The sequence below is a fragment of the Drosophila albomicans genome, chromosome 3 (genome assembly GCF_009650485.2).
Source record: "Drosophila albomicans strain 15112-1751.03 chromosome 3, ASM965048v2, whole genome shotgun sequence".
NCBI classification, from domain to species: Eukaryota; Metazoa; Arthropoda; class Insecta; order Diptera; family Drosophilidae; genus Drosophila; species Drosophila albomicans.
This window is the reverse complement of record NC_047629.2, coordinates 52,729,334-52,753,725: the sequence shown is the minus strand read 5'-3', so window position 1 is coordinate 52,753,725 and position 24,392 is coordinate 52,729,334. Positions and strand designations below refer to the sequence as shown.

Here is a 24,392-nt window from a genome sequence, read left to right as displayed (position 1 = left end):
TTATTTCAGGTCGTATCATTCAGCTGTGTCGATTATGATTGAAAATATCACTCGAGTTTTCTTTCTCCTTTCTGCCACTATTTGTTTATTGACTTAACAATCGTGTTGTACAGGGTATCGCGTAGTTCATTTGCTTTGCACTCGAAGCAAATTGTGCAATTTTTGTTTTGTGCGCGCTTCTGTTTCTGTTTCTGTTTGAGTTTTGCCAGCCAACGTTCAATGACTTGGGCCAGGCCAAAAAGTTTGTTGCAAATATTTGACCATCGACCACGCGCAGGCAAGCACTCAACTTCACCTCTCTCTCTCTCTCTCACTCTCTGTATCTTCCCTCTCTTTCTGGTGTTGGCTTGTTGCCGAACGCGTTGGCACGTTTACTTTTCGCTATTCGCCGAATTTCATTCCAATGCATTTATTTATTTGACTTCTTTTTGCAAACTATCATTCTCTTCTCCCCTCTCTCTCTATCTCTCTCTGTTTGCTGTACAAATATGCATGATTTCTATGCTGCGATGTGTGTGTCCAACTTCAAAATATTAATATTAAAATTGCTTTTATTGAGCGTGGAAACAAACTCGTAAATTCAACTTTGTATAATTTGCAAACGTCCGAAAAAGAATCGACGAATTTTTCGTCTATTTGCCGATTGCCAAAGTCAATAAATAATATTTAGTTTTGCCAGTTCACTAAATCAATCATAATCAATATTGCAATTTAAATGGCGAAAAAATTGCAAAAATACATTGCAAAAAGACCGCTAATAGCCTTTTTCAATTGATTAAAGCCAACAATTGATTGTTTATGACACGCGAACGTGGCATATTCACATTTTCACTGCCCAGCAGCATCAGCGTCAGACAGAATGCGTATCCAATCGATTAAAGTTAACAATGAAACTATTATTTCAACAATAAATACAAGTGCATAAACACTAATATAATTCATTGCAAATAAGAATTTGTTTTTGTTGAACGTAATTATAATTTGAAATTGGCATTCATCATTATTGAAAATTACATTTATTTTTAGATAAGAAAAATATAATAATGTAGAATTAACAGTTGGGAAAATTATTTTGTTTCCAATTAATTATAAAAACGTATCTAATAGAATGCAAAACCCCCTGGGGTAATTTAAAATTATTTTCTTAACATAATATAAATTAAACAAAAATATAAAATTATTAGTAAAAAAGCTACAGCCACCCATTTTTATTAAAACTATATTCTTAAACCATACCATATTAAAAATATACTAAAATGTATCGAAGGACAAATTTGGTATATCAAAATATATCAAAATGTCAGCCAAAGCAAATAAGACTTGTTTACCACAGAAAAGTATATATTTAAATATACTATAAAGCATATAAGTAAATATACTAAATAATATTAAAATATACCAGAGTCTTTACTTGGTATATTTATAAAATTTTACATTCAGACAATGCGGTATTATTCTAAAAATATACCAAATTGGTATATCAAAAACTACTAAAATATTATATATGGAAAGCCTTACAAGGTAAATCGATATAGTATATAATTCAAAATATACCATAGAGTAAAAAATATACCAAAATGTCAGCCAAAGCAAATAAGTCTTGTTTACCGCAGGACAGTATTTCTTATATATAAAAATATACTAAATAATACTGAAATATACCAAAGTCATTATTTGGTATATGTATAAAATAATACATTCAGACAATTCGGTATTATTATAAAAAATATACCAAATTGGTATACCAAAAACTACTAAAATATTATATATGGAAAGCCTTATAAGATAAATCGATATAGTATATCATTAAAAATATAGAGTAACAATATATACCAGAATGTTAATCAAGGCAACTAAGACCAGTTTGTCAGAGAAAAGTATTTTCGAAATAACTTAAATTCTTAAATAAGAATGAAAATAAAAAACGATAAAGATTAGATCTAAACTCCTAATTGATTAAGCTCAGCTCTTTCTTATCGAACTTCAGCTAAGTGCAGAGCATTCGAGTGTCAATTATTTTAGAATAACTACGATTCCCGCTTTAGTAAATTTTTCGATTTTTAAGTTGTGTTTTTCCTTTTGTGTTGCCATAAAACACATAAATTCACTCAGTGAATCGTTGATATATTGACCGGCGGTTTGATTGATTGATGGATGATTGAATCGGGGTTGGTTGCATTGGGACCGCGATTGGGACCGTGATTAGTTGCGTTTGCATTAAAAGTGATGGACGCGCTAATTAAATTGGCATTCGTCCTGCCTGTGGCCAATTGTGTTTGTTGTATTGAATGAGCTCAGCTGCGGACTGTGGACTGTGGACCCGACCAAAAACACACACCTGGCCTGAACAAATAGCAGGCTGGCTGAGCAGACCCAGAGGGCACACTGACACACCTTTGCACTTGTAAACAATTTGTGCCAAATATATTTAGTGTATTGTTTGTAATTGAATTGCGAGTGTTGCCTGTCGGACGTCGCAGTCGCAGTCGACCGAGAAAACAACTAAAAAATAACTGAAGTAAATAAATAAAATTGTCGACACTGAACGGAAGTTGCTGGCAATGTTGTCAATGTTTCTGTTCTGTTTACTTTTTTGATTTTCCTCGTATTATTTTCATTGCTGCTGTTGTTGTTGTAGCGCTTTAATTATTTTTCACGCCCACCTGACACTCCCACGACAACGAACAGGAAATTGTGTAGTGTCACATTCGGCAGTCCCTTTTCGTTTCGTTTCGATTCGTTTGGGTATCATTTTTGCTTTGGCTCGTTTTATTTTAATTGAATTTTGAAATATGCGCTGCACATTTTTTCACAGTTCGCAACGCTGTAAATGCAATTAATTCAAGCATTTTTTGAATTGTTCCATTGACCCACACACACACTCTGTTTCTCTCTCTCCTTTTGTATTTCACTCTGCTATAGCTGCTATAAATTCACAGCACTTGAAACATAAATCAAATACATTAAGAACGAGTCACAAATAGTTTATTGTTAATTAAATCTTTCTCTCTCTCTCTTTCGTTTCGTGTTTGCTACATTTACATTTCAGTTCGTGTCGTGAGAAGATTTAGCCAAGCAACCGCCTTAATTGTGTCGAGTTCATTATTAATCTGTATTTACTTTTAATCCTTAATCCTTGTACAATTTTGCAAGTGACAAATGCGACATTAAAGTAAACATTTTTATTGATATGCTCGCAGGGCATTGCAGAACTTTTTTGTAACCCGTTTTTCTTTCGACACATGTCAAATAGGATTCAAATTCTGAGCATTTCACATGCACATTCCCATTCAGCCTAGGGCCAATTAGTCATATACTCAATTTCGTTTCAATTTATGTTACTGTGAATGAAATTGCTAGTAAAAGATTTTGCCAAATTTACACAAAGTTTTTAATTGCTTTTGTCGTTTGAATAAGTAAAGAAAAATTCATTTTTAAATTCGCAATAAAGTTTTCCTAAATCGATATGGTAAAATCACCTTAAAGCATATTAAACTAAGAGAATTAAAATTTATTTTTTTATTAAAAATCATTCTGTTCTGTTCGTAGCCAAATTTGCAACTGCAACTTTAGCTTTGTCGGGTTGCTGCGCAATTGGCTCATAAATAATGTAGACAAGAGAAAACTCTGCAGCAAGTTTAAAGTGCAAGTTCATCAGTTTCGCTTTGCTAACTGTCTGCTGCTGTATGTTTTGGACTATGCAAGTTGCAATTTGATATGACGTACGTATGTTTCGTGCTACTGTTCACTGAGAGTTTCAGTTGTTGGCCCATGGGGCGTATACGGTATATTATTTCATTTAATGGAATATGGCAGAGCAGAAGTTTTGCGGTAACTTTTGTGCGTCCCCATTCGACGGCGACCACAGCAAAAGTTTTGTGTGTGCAAACTAATTGTTAATTGAAACAAAAACGCCGCCCATTCTCGTCACGCTGCAATTGAAGGACAAAAAGAAGGAACAAAACGAAAACAAAAAAAAATGAAAGGGGGCAGGACTCGGTTGAAAGGCAAAAGCATTTGCCGGCAAACAAATGCCAACAATTAACTGTGGCAACAATAAAAGCGAAACTCAGCGAAGGCCGAGCGCAGTCCATAAATAAGTATGAATACAAAGTGAATAGGAGGAATGAGTACTTACCGCTCATCACAAACGCAACGAGGAGCAGCAGCCACGCCACGCAGCTGCTGGTGGTGGCCAGATGAAGTGGCATCGCGTCGACAGGAACAACAACCGGAAATGCAGTAAGCCTTGGTCCTGGACCTGGACGAGGACGAACGCGCGCACGTTGAAGGCGAGTTCGAAGCGAGTTCCTTTGTCTCTCTGTCTGCCTGTCTGTCTGTCTGTCTTTCGGCTGGTTTGTTTGACTATTTCGTCGCTGGCAGCAATAACCAAGTTAGCAGCGTCATCATCAACATCAGCAGCAGCAGCTGCAACAACGTCATTATCGGCGTTGTCTATTAACTTGGCCAATTGCCAGATGCCCAATGGCAAGGGGGCACAACTCTGTTTTGGCCCAGGGGCAACTTCGTTCACTGTTTGCCTTTTCTATTGCCCGCTTTGCTTGGAAGCCTGCTGCTGTTGTATGTTTTATGCGCGACGCTTGTACACGCTACGTGGCTGCAAAGAAATAGAGCAGAAACAAAGTCTGATGAGACACAGAGACAGAGAAGGAGAGGAAAGTAAAACAGTTGAGTTCTGTTAGTGGACTGACACGAAAGTTATTGCAGTGACAAAGCAGCCCAGTAAAATGGAAGCAGCCAGCAGCAAAGTCAACTGCACTCATTGGCACGCCTCGGCCAAGCTTCCTGTGAAATTTGTGAAACGGACAAGTATAAAAGCTTCGCAAAAGTGTGCTCGACTGTGATATACTCGCTACACATTTGAGATGAAAGCAAAGCAGTTCTTAAAATATACCAAATTAATATAATGAAAAATTATTAAAATATACCGAACGCAATATTAATATAAAGATGAAGTACTACATTCAAAGTATATCGTAGAGTGTGCTCGACTGTGATATACTCGTTACTCATATGAAATAGAAGCAAAACAGTTCTTAAAATATACCAAATTAATATAATATAATATATTTAAGATATTAAATATACCAAATTAAATATTAATACATAAATGAAGTACTACAGTCAAAGTATATCATAGAGTATGCTCGGCTATGCTATACCCATAAAATAATATACTAAAAATACTACAAAATACCGAATGCTTTATTATATTAATATATCGATCTTAAGCAAAACCAAAACTGTGCGGTACTATTCCTAAATTATACCAAAAATACTAAGATATACCGAATGCTATATTTGGTATATTGATGTAGTACCACACTCAAAATATACGATACGATATCCTGTATACCAGATTGTCAACCTCCTTCTGCCTCTTACATACATTTGCTGGATACACAAAAATAGTTAGTATACCGAATGCTACATTTGGTATATCAATATAGTACTAAATTTAAAATATACCATACCATATACCAGACTGTCATCCTCTTTCTGCCTGCCACATACATTTTCTGGAAGCATGAAAATGCTAAAATATACCGACTGTTGTATTTGGTATATTGATATAGCACTAAATTTAAAATATACCATACCATATACCAGATTGTCATCCTCTTTCTGCCTGCTACATACGTATTCTAGAATCATAAAAATATACAAATATACCGACTGTTATATTTGGTATATCAATATAGTACTGCATTCAAAATATACCATGCCACATACTAAATTGTTACCCTCCTTTTGCCTGTTACATACTTTTAATGGAGACACAAAGTTAGAATACCCTTCTACCTTCTGGGTAGCCGGGTATAAAAGCGATTCGACAGCGAGTGCGGATAGAAGCGGAAATGAGAGCAAAACGATAACGGCGCACGCCGCCTGCATAATGATGTCCAAAAATACTAAAGCTTGCTATTTATTTTTCTATTACACAATTTTCGTCAATTGAATTTGAAGTTCTACCTACTCACGCTGCTCTCTAAGAGGGCGTAATTAATGAAATTGGCAGCGCCCGCAAAGCGCATTTTATGCTTGCAATGTGCAATGTGGGATGATCGATGCTGCGGCATTAATGTCATAATAATGAGGCGTCATTGCGCATACGCCATGTGCACACACACACGCTCGAAAATACATATTTCGATTTTATTTTATACATTCGCATTTATCTAGTGAATTTCTCGCTGCCACTGAACTGCCATTATTTCCCGCTTTGGGTGTGGGCATAATTCTAATGCATAGATATTATGTGCTGGCGTCTGTTCATGCAAATTACACAGCTCCTCTTCCCCCCTACACAATGTTCCTTGCCATGCGCTGTACTTATTGTTAGGAAACGGAAACGGCCCCCAAAAAAAACGGCATTTTATTATTGTTAGCAATTGGTTTTTGTGTGAGTGTGTGTGTGTGAGAGGGGGAGTGTCTGTGTATGTGTGCACATGTGTGCTCGCCTATTTCTATTTCTGTGGGCCAGACTTCAGACTTCGGAAAGCAATTTGCCACGCACTGCCAGTGAAGTTGAACGCGCTGGAACATTTCTAATTTTCGGCTACGAAAAATTTATACAATAAAAAGCGGCATCCACCCGAGGCACAAATCGCACAAAAAAAAACAGAGCCAGCGAAAAAAAAATTTACATAAAACTCAACTCGTATGCATGTAATTTGTAGCAGAAAAAGATTTGCTTTTACTTTTGCATTGTGTCGCCTTTGTTGTTCACTTTATGAGCGCTCTTTAATAATCAAAAAATACTTTGCACCATCATAAATTGATTTTTATTTGCAACTAGTCAACTGTGCGACCATAAAAATGTGCACTCGCTTTTTATTTCACACAAGTATAATTAATTTTTACAATTAGCTAAAGTGCTGGCTCATAATTGTGTGAGCATGGAAGCCTTTCAATTATTTGATTAACAGCATTGTAAAGTAAATTATAAATTGTAAGTCGAGTGCAAATCCCCAACTGCAAGCCAAGGATCATTAAGCAAAATACATATTACAATAAAAATTACATGGCAACAATTGATTTTGCAAAGAATTAATAAATATAATGGATGGCAGAGCGAGCAGCGAGCTCATGACATGGAAATTAACAGATTAACGCGTTGTTTAATCACAAGTGACAGCACTCGACAGCTGTTGATACCGAGGCATGCCAAAGGTCGCTGTCGTTGTTGTCGTTGTTGTTGCCAATATACGTTGCGTATACTTAATCCATCAGGAGTTTAAAGTGCATTTGCTCTACGGCGTTGGCGTTTAGCATTTAACTGCTTTGTTGTCTGCCATTTTTTTTGGTTTTTGTGTTGTGCTGCTGGCTTTGTTGTTATTGCTCTTTGGTAATTACTCAAAAGCAGGCGAGCAAACAACAGCAACGAGTAGAGTAGAGTGGAGTGGAGTGGAGAGGAAAAGCAACAAATTTTATATAACATTATAAAGCAATTTGCAGTAAATCACTGAAAGCGGGCGCGCGTGTTTATAAATCACAAAGCAGCTCGGCTATTCCCAACTCGTGCGGATTCGCAGCAGTCTCTATATCAGAGCTCCCTCTTCTCTGTTCTCTGTTTGCTCCCTTTGACAAACACGCTGTTGGCAAACCAAAAATCGAAATGAATAATTAATATGTCGCGCCTGCAGACGCCCCGAAAAAAGACAGACGCAGACACAGGCTCCACATGCACGGAAAAAATCATAAGAAAATGTTGCAAAGAACTGGCAATTTGCTGGGTTTTCAGTAATGTAAACAAAACAGCGCCGCCCCGCAGCCAAAAAAAAAAAACAGAAGACGAGAAAAAACGCAGACCGAAACAAGCAAAAACAATGCCTCATGTGAGGCCCAACGGCGACTTAGCCAAAGCAAAACCACAAGAGTCAGCGTCAGATTCAGAAGTCCAGAGACAACACAACACAACAACAAAAAAAAGGCACGACGCGACGACAAGATTGACAAATTTGCCACAACGGCAGCCAAATGAAATGCTGTGGCAACAACAGCGACAACAACAACAACCACAACAACCGAGATGGAGGCTGAATGAATTTTTCATTTATGACAATGTTTACGTAATTTGACAGCCAAAACAATTTTCGTACTCTATTTTCTGCGCCGATCTTCCGCATACGCAAAATGGACTCTCATTTATTTGTTTCAATAGGACAGCCACAGCTTGGCCTTTGCCAATCAAGTCAAGTTGCCTTTTGTAATCAAATCGAGTGTGTGGATGTGGTGCTTGCTTTAAGCCCTTTTAAATGGCCAACGATTTGCGTGAATGCCGTGACATAAAAGTGCAATCTATAGTCCATTTAGTGGGCACAGGATTAGCAAGCAGACTTCGACTCGAAAAGAGAGCAAGAGAAAAGAGAAGCAAGCACAAGGTGAGCTGGTATTATGAGAATGAATGGTCTACACTTGGAACATTGCAGTGAAGATAAAAGTTTGTTCAAGCTATTACAACTCAAAACTTTAAAAGGCCAACTGAACTTGTGATTGATTCGGCAAGCAAATTGATTGATTTGCTTACAATGAAATCCAATTCTTGGCCATGCCATTTCCGCTTTTGTTTCTGCTCAAATGAAAGTGCCAAAGCTGACACTATTTAGCAGGCAAAACTCTTGGCTTAGCTGCAAATGCAAATTGTATTATCTAGTCTTAACCTTGATCTGCTCGTTTACTTGGCATTCATCAAACTAGAAACATTTTTCGGTGGGGGGGTGTGAGTTTTGGCCTTTGGCGATTTCCCTTTTCGGTTTTCGTTTTCTGTTTTCCGTTTTGCATGTGGCCGCAAAAGTTTTGTGGCATCCTTCGTCAAAGTTTATGTTAATTTGGTCAAATTAGGCGCAACTCGTAATTGAAATCCAAGCTAGTACAATAACCATGACGATGACGATGATCTGCCTGACCTTGACATCGAATCATTAGTCAAACCATTGCAACCAAATGACAAATAAAACAAAAATTATATAGAAATGGGAAGGCGAAGAGTGGGGAGAATTATTGTTTAGCACAATTTGGTGCTGGTTTGTTTGGAGCCTGGCGCTTCACGGCATATTAAACCGAATGAATAAATTACAATTGCAAATAGGCAATTTCCTACACTTCCTTCCTTTTGACATTTCACTGTGCAGCAACAGCAACAACAGCAGCAACAGCAACCGCAAATGGGGCGTGGCCAAAGAGTCAGGCAGTTGACTGTTTTGGTTGGCCGGTTGGTCGATTTCTTGTTGTCAACTGAGAGTTGGTTTTGTTGGTCTAAATAACGTCTAATTTGCAATTTTGTTTAATTGTTTGTGGCTTTGGATTTTGACATAATTTGAATGCTCGCAATTGTCGTTGTTGTTGTTGTTGCTGCTGTTTGTTATAACCAGGCCACGCCCTTGCCAAATCAGCGCCTCAGTGATTCAGCTTTTGCTTTTGCGTGTATCACAATCGTAACTGAGACTTGTTGTTGTTTTAGTTGTTTTTGGCTTGTGTTATTTGTGGTTTTAGTTTGGGTCAACATCAATGAACGCTGGCACGCACAGCACACGCTGGGTTTTCTCTTTCATTTAGTGGTTTCCGCTCGAGCGACGTCATCTGACTTCATTCCACCCTCTTGCTTGTAGTTGGCTCGTGCCTTGCCTAAATTATAATAAAAGGTTTCATTTGCGAGTCCAGTCCAAATATGCGCGCAACTTTGCTTTGCCTTTGCTTTGAGCAATTAAATGAATGCCAATGGGTAGACAAAAAGTCTGACCCACAATCAATTGCTATATTAGAGGAGGGAGAAAGGAACTTAAAGTCTGTCTCTCTTTGTCTGACATTTGCTGCACACACAATAGTCGAGAAGTGAACTCTTTGCAGTTGCGCTGAAAAGTATGCTATGACTTTTTACCAGCTCTAAAAGCCACTCAAGCAAAACTTCAATGATATTGTCGTTGCCTCCCCCCCTCCGCGCAATGTCTTCACCCAGCTGCTGCTGCTGCTTCTATTACTGCTTCGGGCACTCCACAAATTAGCTGTGCGATTGCCTTGCACTTAGTACACTTCGTTTTCTGTCTGTATACTTTTCAAAATTGGCTTTCACACGCCATTAGCATTTAATTGCAACTGTGCCATTGCCACTGCCACTGCCACTGCCACACTCATTGCCGTCTGTTGCAGCCAGGCTGTAGCTAGCCATTGACACGGCTGGTTGCGCCGCCTACTCTTTGCTTCCCATTCCTCCCTCTTTCTATCTGCCTCTGGCCGTGTTAACAAGAGCATTTGCCTAAAACTGCGTACACAACGCCAATTGAACAAAAGGCATTGAACAGAGCACCAACAGAAGCATTGTCATTTGCGAAATCAAATATTATTCTTATTGCCAACCATTTACGAGAGCTGAGTTCTTGGCGCGTGCCATTCGAACCATGGCCGATAAGCGGCAATTTAACTAGAATTACCAATTTAATTTGCGCTCAGCTTTTGATGGTGGGTGCATTTCGTGCACAAATACCCAAATGCAAGTTCAGCGCCCCGAAAATAAGCTCAACATCTGCATATAAACGAGTTAAAGTATTTGTTCGCCCACACGTCAACAAACTTTTTCGGGGGCGACACAAATAATACGCATAAGATTCCACATTCAATGACAGCCAAGAGGGTCGATTGAGAAGTAAGTGAAATAAAGGAAAATAGCGAAAATATTCTTAATATTCTTAAATCTAAATTTATTTCCCTAAACATTTAATTGATAACAAACTGCTTCAATCAATTTCCAAACAAAAATGTGCAATACTTTTCAGCAGGAAAAGTAAATTACATTTTTCGATTGTGATGTGCTTTTCATTAAATATATTTATGCTGCAAGCTATAAAATATATTTATTTATTAAAGGCATAGACTATAAATTAATTTATAATCTAGCGTAAATTTACTAGCGCTGGCTGCTTTGGCCTTTGGCTAGGAACAAGTATAATTACAATTATTTACAAAAGGTATTTAACTATAATGATTAAATAACTATATATTTAATATGTGCAAGTTATAATTTTAGTAGTTTGCATGGATATATACAGATAACTAAATTAAAAATGTAAGACAGAGAAATTTACATATAAAAGTATAGCACACATTTGAAACTCATAAATAAATATATTCCTTCCTTAAAGAAGATATATTTTTATAATAAAATGTGCAGAACTGTATAACAAACGATTTAATCTATTTTTTAAACCTGTCAATATAATAAGTTCTACTGAATTTAACAGTTTTAACATATGTTACTTAAATAGGTAGAAGTAAGATTTAAAAGCGAACTTTGTCCTACTCAAAAGTGTAGCATACTTTTCAGCGTCAAGAATAAATCACATTTGCCTCTCCAATATTGGCAAATTCTTATAATAAAATATGATTGAATTGAATAACGACAGAATTTTTATACATTTTTGTAATTTTCAATACATAACTAAATTAATTTCCACCAAAGATAATAGTTTAAACATAATTATAGATATTTCCATCGATAAAAAACTCTTCTTTACTGCACTCTAACTCCTTAGACAACCCTCGCAAATGTCTTTATATATGTGCGAACATCCATTTAAACTATATGTAGGAGTATTTTAGCGATTGAATTGAATTCAAGGCTCCCTGCTTTGCTCTCCCTACACAACCACTTCACAATTGAAAATCGTCTGCGTGGCAAAAAGAATAAAAAAAATAAGGAAAAAAATGCTTCTACTGAGCATCAAAATCAAATTCAAACGGTGGAGACTGAGACTTTGAATCGGTATAAGGAATATACGTACGTATACGTATACGAATAGGAATAGAAATCGCAATCGAAGCGGCATTTTTAGTGATTGTTAGATGACGAGGATGCCTCAACATCTTCAGCAAAAGCAAAAGCAGCAAAAGCAAAAGCAGCATTCGAATGGCAATCCCCAACGCTTGTTGCCATTGATGTTTTGTTGTGCACTCGAGTGTGTTTTCTTTGGTAATGGAATTTATTAATATTTCATTGTGTGCGAAAATGGGTCGCGGCAGGGCGGCAAAATAGAGCGGGACGGGGAGAACTTTAAGAAAGAAAGAGAGAGCATGCGACAAGTGAATTTGTGGTTGCGGCCAGATGGAATGTGAGCAATTGCCAATGGCATCAACATTACTTCTAAGGCTTCGCTCTGACCAGTCACTTTTGTCTCAATTTCGATCAAAATTCGATTGGAGGCAGTGAATTGAAATTTCATTAAACTTTTATCCCTGCCTCAAATCAATTAGAGGCTAAGCAATTGACTTATAATATAATATTTACTTGCCAGCGCCACAGAATTTCCATTGAAATTCCAAGTAAATGCAAGCCATTTGAGTATAATTAAATTACAATCGATAAACCGGCAAGTAAATTGTTAAATATCATTGAATTACTTGAACTATTAACTCTTGGCATCTGTCTCATAATGAATGTAATAAAGATTACGAAATTCACAATCATAGTTCATAAATGCAAAATGCATTAATGGCTCAACACTGAAGCTCATGAGTTAAAAGATTTCACACTCGATTTGTCTAATTGCAGAAATGTCAAGCATTCTTGCATGGCTGCTGCATTATTTCGATGGGTGTGTCAAGTTTTTGGCAAAGCAGCAGGCACAAATTCTTGTTGACCAACAAAGCGCATAATACAAAACTTTTTGGCCAAGGCGAATCGTTCTCTTCCTCGCTCATAATCATTTCGAATTCCACAACAAACAGCAAAAATCAAATTTGAGAAGTTGTAAGAAATATCGTACACACGCCATGCACTGCACTAACTCTTGCAAAAACTCAACTCCCCCCTGCCAGCCCCTTCTCAATCTGTGCAAAAGTTTACAGCCAGAATGGAATACGAATTTCTGGTGCAACGCACAAAAAAAAACACAGAACACAAGAAACGATGTGGCAACTGAATGTGCACAGAATGTGGGATGAAATGGCCAAAAGTGAAGAGCGAAAGAGAGATATGGAAAAAGTCTTGTGTTGCTTAGGAGACCGCTCAAACCAACCCAACAACCGACCGACCGACTGACAGCCGCCGCCACGAACAATATGAAAATAATAAAAACAGTTTCATAAATCAGAGAAAATGATAAAGCAAAAAAACAGAATAAGAGAAAAGAAAAGTCTGCATAAAACTCTGAACAAGACGCAAGTCGAACGTTGAAAAATGCAAGAAACGAAAAGAATGCTTTACTTCTGCCACACCGAGTATTTGCATGTCCTCCTCCCCTATCTATTTGCTGTGGCATGCTTCAGCTGCGTTGCACTTCCTCTTGCACCTTGCCACAGAACTAAAATCGAAAGTTTCGACTGCTTTTTCTAAGACGGAAATCAACTGACAAACACACACACACAACAGGAAGTGCCTATACATTCAAGATCATTTTGCACACTGATGGAGAACCGGAGAGTCTTTAAGTTGAAGCTTATTATACCCGCTAGCCATAGGGTAAAAGGGTATTGTAAAAGTATGTGAAAGGTAGAAGGATGCATCTCCGACACTAATAGATAATTGACAGTATATAATAGATAATAGATAACAGATAATATAATAGATAATAGATAATGAATAATAAGATAATAGATAATAGATAATAGATAATAGATAATAGGTAATAGGTAATAGGTAATAGGTAATAGGTAATAGGTAATAGGTAATAGGTAATAGGTAATAGGTAATAGGTAATAGATAATAGATAATAGATAATAGATAATAGATAATAGATAATAGATAATAGATAATAGATAATAGATAATAGATAATAGATAATAGATAATAGATAATAGATAATAGATAATAGATAATAGATAATAGATAATAGATAATAGATAATAGATAATAGATAATAGATAATAGATAATAGATAATAGATAATAGATAATAGATAATAGATAATAGATAATAGATAATAGATAATAGATAATAGATAATAGATAATAGATAATAGATAATAGATAATAGATAATAGATAATAGATAATAGATAATAGATAATAGATAATAGGTAATAGATAATAGATAATAGATAATAGGTAATAAATAATAGATAATAGATAATATAGATAATATAGATAATAGATACTATATAATTTATAACAGATAATAGATAATAGTTCCTTTATGGTATATACTTGAAATGTACTGATGTAATGTAATTTGGTATATTTCAGTCGAACACACTTGACCGTAGATTTCTTCTTGTTAAAGTTGGTTGCAGCAAGGCTAGTTGCAACTCTCTAACATGTGTCGAATCATGTGCTGTCAATCAGCAACTTTTTCTCATACACAACTCCCCAACAATTCAGCGTCGACAGTTGGTCTGTCAATCGCATTATCATGTCCACTTTTTTTTTCGTGTTGTTGTGTTGTTGTTCTTGTTCTGCAGAGCCATATTCCACTCAACACTCGAGTGTCGTGGCAATTTCGCGTCAGCAAACTGCAATCGTCTGTCGATCTATCATCGAGTCAAAGCGACGCTGTTTATTTATCTGCAAAACTGGCTCGTTGCTTCGATACATCGTTGCTTGATTGTTTGCCCGCTTCACTCGTTGACTCTGACTGACTGGCTCCTGCTGCGCTGTGCAGATAGTGATTTGTTGTCCTGCCAACTGACTGTGCATACAAAATTACTCCACGAAGCGGCCAGTTAATGTGAAAAATGCGACGTAACTTTCATGCATAGATTTACTTGCCACTCTTCTCTGCGCTCTACGCTCTGCTATGCGGATTTGTTGTGCAGCCAATCGCATATGCCCCCAATTGATTTAGTTCCCCCATCACACCAATGGGCGTGTCTCTAGCGAGCCAGAGACCAGAGGCAGCGAGTGAAGGCGGCGGCACTAACAAAACAAATCAACACAGGCGCTGGACTGACTGTAAGCCGACACAAAGCGGCTCAGCAATGCAATTAAGCCAACGCCTCTAGAATGTGATACCCTATTGAGTGACGTGTAGTCAAAAACGGGAGTCTAAAAGCAGCAATTAGTTGCAGAAATTAAAGAAAATTTATAGGAAATAGTTTGGCTAAGCCAAGTATCATTAGAATACTTTTCTGAAAATAGTTTTATCTATGAGTTTATCTTCCTTTTATACAAATTCGAGGTCAATTTTAATGCAACTAACAAACATTGCCAAAACATTTGAATATATTAAATGCCAATTTATGCAGATGATTATTTATTTAATTTTGTGGTACTGCATAGATTAGATTATTCAAACAAATCTTAAAAGAGATGGAAAAGCAATAAGTAATAACTAGCATCAAAAAAGAGTTGTGAGAATAGCCGAAAGAGCATTAAGTGTCGCTTACTACAATTTTATTCATTCAATTCAATATCAACGTATTAGTATTAGTATAGCTAAGATAAATATATGTTTTAAACATCGAAAACTATAGAAAATATTCGTTAAAATTTAGAAGTAACAATTTGTTTTCTCCCCAAAATTTTTCCAATTTATTTAAGATTTAAATCACTTCTTAAACTCATTTCTTAACTTTCATTTTAGTACTGTTTCGCTTTCGATTCTTTATAAGATAACTTGCGTGCCATCACTTGCAATTCACTACTTGTATATTGTTGCTGTTGCTGAGCAACCACAAAGTCAAGTTTAGTGCCTAGTGGCTAACCTATAGTCAAATATTTGCCGAACGCTCTAAAGGCAATCAGCAGCAGAAGTCAGTGCAACAATTGCGAGATTTGCTACAGCGAGCTTTGGCTTTGCTACATTTAGAGTAGTCTCTTAATGGACCACATTAGACGCAAAATACGAGAGCATTTGTGAGGCACACAAAAAGGTAAACACACCAACACACACATACATCTACCGCTGGAGTCGAGTCATAAATGCGCAATTTATGGACAATAATTGGCAATAAGCGCCACACAGCTGTCGACGAAATGCTCTGGCACATTTGCACAGCCAAGCATGATCAAATAGACTGCTCCTTAGAGGACACACACATACATACAGACAGACAGACATCTATTTGTATATTTGCAGACTTGGATTTAATTTGCGGGATAAGTGGCTTGAATTAAGCTGCTTCGGAGTCATATCATCACTGCAAAATGAGGGCAAAAAGTGTGAGGCTGTGCAACATTAGGGGGGAGGAGCTGAAGCTGAGCTGCTTATCTGCTCGCAACTTTTGAAATCTGCCTCGAGTCTAAGCTGTATTTATTGTCGCCAGCAAATTTAAATTACATTTCCAATTGGACAGCGTGTAATAATTTATTGTGTCTGAGTTGCGCCGTTTCATATTCTCTCTCGGTGGTAAGACGAGCGCTTGAAGCAAACCCTCGTTTAAATATCAGATTGTGATGAATTACCATTCTTCTCTTCCACTTGCTTAACTCATTTTTCATATTATATTTTCAGCCTGTCTCAACTTGCTTGCGAAAATATGTTGCCTACTTTTCGGCGCTGCTTGATTAATACGCGTTTCATCATTTTGTGTTGCGTACTTTTGTGGGCTCGCTATTAAATACACGCTTTTAATTACAAATGCAAAAGATATTGCATGAAATCAATGCCTGTTATTAAATTTTAACAATTCGCAAATGGCTGTTAACCACAGCGCTGCATTTTTGCAGCCGCCTTTGTTGCACTTACGCTTTGAGTAACTATCACTCACTCTTGCTCTCGGAGTATGTAAATGCAAAATACACATATATGTGTGTTTGTAGAGAGAGTACATGGCAACGCTTTAATGGCCATTTAAAATGCCGGAAAGCCGCAAATTTCCGTTATTCATACAAAATTAAACGCAAATACACGCGGCTGCGGAGGCTGAGCAAAAGCTTTTCCACTCACACTGAGTCAACAGTGTGTATTTTGAGCAAAATGCACACGCATTTATCCTTGCTACATATATACATATGGTACATACATACATACATTCGAATGGTGTCCTCGTGTCCTCGTTTTTGCGTTCTGCGTGAAGGTGGGTGGAGCGAGGAAATTAATTTCCGACAGAAGTCATACAAAATGCCATCGAGGCGCAACCGAGGCGCCAACTCGCGGCAATGATAATTAAGCTCACACACACACAGTGAGGGAAGCAAATGGCGACAGGAGAGAGACATTGAGCCGGGGCTGTGTGGACATTCGCAGGACACTCATGCTAGCTGGCCACACACAAACTTACATATCCTGCCGCTGCCAGAGGCCGTTTGCCTTGAAGACGGCACTCGGCCGACACGTTGAAAAAGGATGCCAGGCGTTGGCATGCGCTGCACAGCAGCAACAACAGCAGCAGCCAGGACGATATAGGACGACAGCCAGGACAGCAGCAGTTGCCCTGACCATGGCGGAGGCGAAGGGTGTTCAGCTTTCGTCGCGCTGCTGCGATAAATTTGAGGCCAATGTCGAGCAACGACATAAATCAGGCAAAAGATTTATAGCGAATCGCGCAACTTGGCGGCGATAAGAAGTGTATGCTCTACGCTCTCCACACACAAAAAACGCAAAAACGAAAAGAGAAATACAGTTCAGGACTTTTCGACTTTCACATGGTGTCCCAGAAATGCGGAGGTCAAAGCTGCTGTTGCAGTCAGAGAGCAATGACAGCGACAACGACTTGTAATATACCCGACGTTTCCCGGAAAAAACTAAAGACAGCTCTGGGATGACACACACACGAACAAGAAAAAAAAGTAGGAAACGTTAACAAGGGAATAGTAGAAAGAAAAAACACATTCACTTTCCTTGTGATTATCACAGTGGGACGCATTTAATTGTACATATCAGCAAATTGAAAAGGGTAGCCCCGAATGTCCAGTGCACACAGTTGGCCTCACTCAGCGCCTCTGACGCTGATAAGGCGACCCCTTGTGACACCCCTTCAGTTCCCCCTCAAGTTGTCTAGACCAAAACCAAATGGGATGTGGGTCAGCGCATTTGACAAATTCATTAGGCGCCCGGAAATCGTTGCGGTCCCAGGCTCAAGGCTCAAGGCTCAAGTCCAAGCGCGGTCGTAAAAACTCGTCGTCGTCCCGAAAGCCCCATCAGAATGTCCCAATTTACATTCGAAACATATTTTCATTAGCGCTGAGCAGATATCTCATAAAGCGTCCAGTCATTTCATTTCACTTAAGCGGAAAAGCCTTGGCAAACAAAAACCAAAAAGGAATATGTATATGTGTATGCTTATAAATGTTAAACAGCGAAAAAAAAAGCGAAAGAAGAAAAGGAAAATTCGTAATATTCAAGAAAATGTGAATGCCAATGGCGTCGACATCAGCATCGCGACCGCGTCCGTGGCCAATATTAAAATAAAGTCCATCACTTACATTTGCTTTCTTATTTATGCCCGACCACCCGCTGCCTGCTCCTTACTGCCCATTGCCCGTTCTTTCTCTCCTTTGCATTCTGCCCCATGCCTGAGCATTGTAATCGCACTTGGCTATTCATGCGGCTGCCTCAAAAACTTGCTAGCTTCAAACTGGTCTCGTTTTCGGTCTTGTTCTTGTTCTTGGGCTGCCCATCATAAAAGTTAAGCGTCGTCCAAGTGCAGAATGAGGACAGCTCGTCACTCAAGCAGTCAGTCAGTCAGTCACTCCGTCACTCAGTCAGTGTTTCATTCATGCAGTCGGTGAGTCAATGAGTCAAGTCGACTACAGTGTAGCACACTGAGCACACAGCAAAGATGAAAGTGAAAGTTAAGAGCCCTTTACAACTTTTTCTTTTTATGACTTATTGCGCTGTCGTAGACGACAGGCCAACAACACTCTCTCACTCTGTGTGTGTGTGTGTGTGTGTGTGAGGTGTTTGCCTTCTCCTTAGTGTTATTGTTACTCTCTATTCTGTGCTCTCTATGCTCGTTGTTCCTTGTTTCGTTGTTGTGCCTGCGCATAAATATAAACAACAGAGCGCGCAAATTTGCAAGCGGCATCTTGCGAGCGTGCGTCTTTTTCACCGCGCCACGGGGCGTATGAGTAATGCGCGTAACTGAAGACAACAGCAGGCGCTAGGCAAAGCACAACACCTGCCACATTGCCACAAATAATTGTCTCTGAAATGCAGACACGGATATGGGACGCTAGCAACAACAGCCACTGATATTGTCAGCAACAAAAGCAAAAGCAAAAGAAATGGAAATTTTATTGCATTTTTTCGTCTATTCCCAGAAATTTCGGTTGGGCTCAAATTACGACGTGCTCTGGGGGACAACAAAAAAGTTGAAAGTGATGCATGACATTTGGCATTTCAATTATTTGCTTAACACAAATGGACAGCTCTCGTTTTTAAACTTTAAACAGAAAGTTAATCAATAATTTTCTCTGCTTTTGTTTGTGGACTTTTACAATTTTGTTAATTAATTATTCAATTGTTTGCCACTACGATATTCTTTGTATCATATTGTATGAGCAAATAATGCAATTGCACTTTTCATTTATATGTCTCGGTTTTAATTATTTGCATTGAGTTCGGCATTGTATGCAAAAAAAATAATCTGTTCTAATCCACAATACCAAATGCAGTTTCTGTTTCGCTTAACTATCAAATAAATAATGTTGATTGTTTAGCAGTTAATTGGCAAAGTTTCTATTGCTCGAGATATTTTTATTTGTTGCATTGTTTGCTATTGTATTGTATTTTATTAAATTTCCATTATACTTTTTTAAGCTACTCTCTAACTATTTTTCATTTTTCTCGTTGCTTATAAAAAAATATGGTATTCTATTTTCTACCCTCTGTCTATTCAGTAGAAGGGAGGCATCTCTGACACCATAAAATATTTAGTATATTCTAGACAATATGGATTATCGAAATACCGAATATATACTTTTAGTATCTTTTGTTATAGTATATCAGCATACCATAACTACCTTTTCCGTATTTGTAGCATTTCTGCCGAATATTAATTTTGTATATTTTCAGAATAGTATTTTAGGTATTTCTTTGGTATATTAATTTGGTATACTTTAAGAATAATACCGTACGTAATAGTATATCCGTATGTCAAATATAACATATGCAATTTTTCAGTATTTTTATTGTATACTTATTTGATATATTTTAAAAATAATACCAGACTATAACAAATACCAAATGTAGCTTTTAGTATTTTGTCAGAATTTCATTCGTATATTAATTTGGTATATTTTAACACTACACTGTTTTACATTTTTTATCCATTCTCACGTAATAGTATACAGAGAGTTACATGTGGTAACTTTAGTATTTTTGTGGTATTTATTCGGTATATTGTTTAGTATATTTTGTAACGCACTGTTAAGCTTTCATAGAAGGATAGTGTATCTCACGAAATAGTATATCGGTATACCAAATCCTTCTTTTATTATAGTATTTTTTTTCTTTTAAATTATTTGATAATGCTTTAATTGTAAATGGTTAGCAAGTATCTCACAATCGAGTACACTCGAATGTAGCTGCCTTACTTCCATTTTAAGCCTTTCCCATTTTGCTAATTCCGTTCTCTTTTAATACTCGTGCAAGCCATTTAAATCTTGTTTGCTATACTCCATGCTCTACAGTTAGATTATTAAGTATACGCATATAAAAGGAAGTAAAAAGTGTTGTATAAACTGTGCCTCGCCGCTGCATCCGGGATAAAGCAGACATCGTTGTCATTACTAACAATCACAAACACACAAATATACACCCAAACACATACACACACTCACACACACACACACACAGACATATAGGCACACAAATAAACACTATGTATGCAATATAAACGTTGATATGTGTCACATTTTGGCATCATGAGGCACCGAGAAGAACTCTCCACTGCCCTTAGGTCTGCATTCCCCTCGTAAATCTTAACGTGGCAAGATGGAGGAGAGGGAGGAAGAACATGTAGAACGTAGGCGTGGATATCTTTTCACAATATTTGCTGACATGACAACCGAAAAACATAACACGCGCCAGAAGGTGATAATGACAGTTTAGGCATTCATTACACGTGTTGCTGATAAGATGCCAGGTGAAGGAGATGGAGGCGGAGAAGGAGAGGGGAAAGAACACTGGGTGCAGAGGGATTAGGCAGCGGAGGAGCTGAATGGAAGATGGTGGCGGAGAGCCATTGACATTGACATGCCCGCGCTGTGGCGCTCGGCTCCTGATAAAAGTCAACAATATAAATTAATAAAGCTGCCAAGGCAGAAAGACGCCCCCAGGGTCCTTGTTCACTGTCCTGGCTGTGACTGCTGCGACTGCTGATGCTACTGCTGATGCTACTGCTAGTGTCCTGCGTCCTGCTCTGCGTGTTTGCCATAACAATATATTTCATTTGAATCAACAAGCCAAGTTAACAACAAAAAAAGCAGTCAAAACACGAGGATAAAAAAAAAACGCAAAAGCAAAAGACTTTCACATATATTTTAAATGTATGCACATTATGACTAAAGTAAGCGGATTTTTATGCTAATGAAGCGGCGGCGAGCAGGCCATAAATCCTGCCCAGGATGCTCTCTATCGCCCCAGTCCCCGTTTCCCTCTCAGCGCCTCTTTAAGCAATTACTATAATTGCTACACACACACACACACACAGAGACAGAGGAAAACTCGCACATATCTCAATATTCATTCGTTGAAAGCAAGAAAACTTTGTTCTTGTTTGACTTATGTATGGAATGGGCGACAGTTGCAAGGGAGAGGGGGGAGGGCAAGGGCGAGGGGGACATCTCAAAGTTTTGCTCATCAAATATCAAAGCAACACGTGTTCCGATCTCTGCTTGATTTGTTGCCACTGCGAAGCAAACAAGCAACGTCTAGAGGGGCGCCTCTCGCCGAAACCATCAAAGAAAAGCTCACACGCACACTCACACTCACACACTTACACACACACACTCACATATGGGGAGGCAAAAAGTTAATGAGCTCAAGCTGTTGCCAAAATGGCAAAGTCGCAGTCTAAATGCCATTGCCCATCATTGAATTGATTCAGTCATTAAATTTGCTTATTTGCCAAGCAGACGCATATTTATAGAATAAATATATATGTATACAAAAAATAAATATGAATTGCATATATCATTTGTTATTCGTGTCTGGCTGGCGCAACAATTAAGCATCTGATTTTGTTGATTGCGGCAACAAGGCGTTGAAATTAAACTCAAACGCAAAACTGAATCCAAATCCGTATCCAAATCAGCGTAAAGCAAACTTCATCAGCATTTCAATACTTTTCTCTTTTTCTCTCATTCTCGCTGTGTAACTTTTTCTTTGCCTGTATTATTTATTCAGATTTTACGCCTGTTGCTGTTCGTCTTCGTCTTCGTCTTCAGCTTCATCGTTGTGCTTTTTCAATTTTGCGCACTTCACTTTGGCGCATTCATTAGGCGAATGACTTGAGTTTTGCCACCTGACACGTTTCCTTCGCCGCGTTTTCCTTTGCCGTCCACAAACACGTTTTGCATTAAGTTCTTTTTATTCGCGTCTTGGCATTTAAACAGAGAGCAAAAGACCACTCGATGCCTCAAGGGGAGCAAGCTAAATACAATAGTCGGTTTAGGGGCGCTGCAAATTTTAATTCTCACGATGAAAACTAAACGCAAATGTTTGCACACTCACTCGTTAAATTTATGTACGAAGCGGAGAAAGTAATGCGCATTTTCTTTGCCGATTTGAGGTGCGTTTATTTGTTATACACTGAACACAAAAGGTGCTTCATTATAACAAAAGATTACGGCAACACAAAATTAGTTTAAATTCTAATTAAATTGAATATTTTGTTATAAGAAAAACCTTTTTAATGAAAAATAATTTAGCGACTCTTAAATGCTTTAAGAAAAAACATTTTAGGAAAAATAATTTAGCAACTTCTTTATGCCACGTTTTTGCTTTAAGAAAAAACGTTTTATTAAATAATAGCTTAGCAACTTTTTTATGCATGGCAAACTTTAAAATAGAATTATATAAAACATGCAGTCACGTGCGATAATTTATAATAATAATTAAGCTGCACTTAACTGCATTTAATTAACACAGAGACAAAATTTATGGCATGCAGAAAGTAAAATCCAAAAAAGCAAAAAAACTTTTTTAGCAAATTTAATCTTTAATAAATGCTATTAACACATAATGGAATTAATTTTGCTTTTTAGCTTTTGATAAATAGTTGAACTTAGGGTGCAAAAAGTTTCGGTGATATTCTTGCGAGTTATTTAAAATGCGCGCACAATTAAAGCATAATTCATGGCCGGCAGCAGTTTAGTGCTCTTTATGCTCTTAACGATGCACTGGGGAGCATTTGTAGCAACAGCAACAGCAGCAGCAGAAGCAAGTTGAACAAGAAGTAAAGCAGTAGCAATAACAAGGACAAGAATAATATTAACAGACAAAGACAATGTGGGAGCCATTCGAAAACGTTGACGAAAACCAGCTTTTAATTCGTTTTTCTTTTCGCTGCGAGAGAGAATGATGTGAGCTCGAAGCGGGGCCCAAAAGGCCGCTGACCACACAACAGTCGTCGAGTCGTTTCTTCTCACACGATTCTTTGCAGTTGTTGCCCCCAACTGACCAGCTGGAAAGCAAAGAAAAATAAGTATGAAAGATATAGTACAGTCGAGTGTGGTCGACTGTGAGATACCCGATACACATTTAGAATAAAAAGTAAACAGTGCGGTATTAATTTCAAAATATACCAAATTAATATACTGCAAAAATACTAACAAGAAACATAACTAGAGCCGAATGTCTGCCAATAAAACCATATTCCACATATATGCCAAAAATATACTACAAAAATACTAAAATATACCAGAGGCTATATTTGGTATAATAAATTTGTAGTACTACACTCAAAATATGCCATAGAGTGCAAAATATACCAGATTTTCACCCAAAGCAACAATATACCGACTGCTATATTTGGTATATTAATATAGCATTACATGCAAAATATTGCACAGAGTGCAAAATATACCAAAAATACTAAAATATACCAGAATATGTAGTACTATACTCAAAATATGCCATAGAGTGCAAAATATACCAAATTTTCACCCAAAGCGAAAATATACTGAATGCTATATTCGGTATATTAATATAGCACTACATGGAAAATATAGCATAGAGTGCAAAATATACCAGCTTGTCAGCCAAGACCCGCTAAGACCCGAATGCAGTAGGCGAAATTTGTCAGACGTATTTTTTTAATAACTTCTACAATTTTAATCTAATCGTAATCTGGAATCATAAATACAATAGTTACAAAAACTCCGATTGTTACTCGATTTCTATAAATGTGCTGAAAAGTGGGCGTCGAAAGAAAATTATATTCCTATTTATTATGGTCTCTGAGATTTAGGTGTTCATACGGACGGACAGACAGACATAGCTATATCATCGTGGCTGTTGACGGTAATCAAGAATACACATACTTTGTGGATACGGAG

The 24,392-nt window shown here is 37.5% G+C and overlaps 1 protein-coding gene across 3 annotated transcripts in view; it reads right to left on the bottom strand.

Moving 5' to 3' along the window:
• The window catches only part of LOC117568127 (uncharacterized), a 125,493-nt gene that overhangs the window by 81,114 nt on the left and 19,987 nt on the right, over positions 1–24,392 (bottom strand). For all 3 annotated transcript variants that reach the window (XM_034248531.2, XM_034248532.2, XM_052004224.1), the window contains exon 2: positions 4,139–4,618. In XM_034248531.2, the coding sequence (XP_034104422.1) occupies positions 4,139–4,211 (73 nt within the window). In that variant the 5' untranslated portion in view covers positions 4,212–4,618. The remainder of the gene's footprint in view (positions 1–4,138; positions 4,619–24,392) is intronic.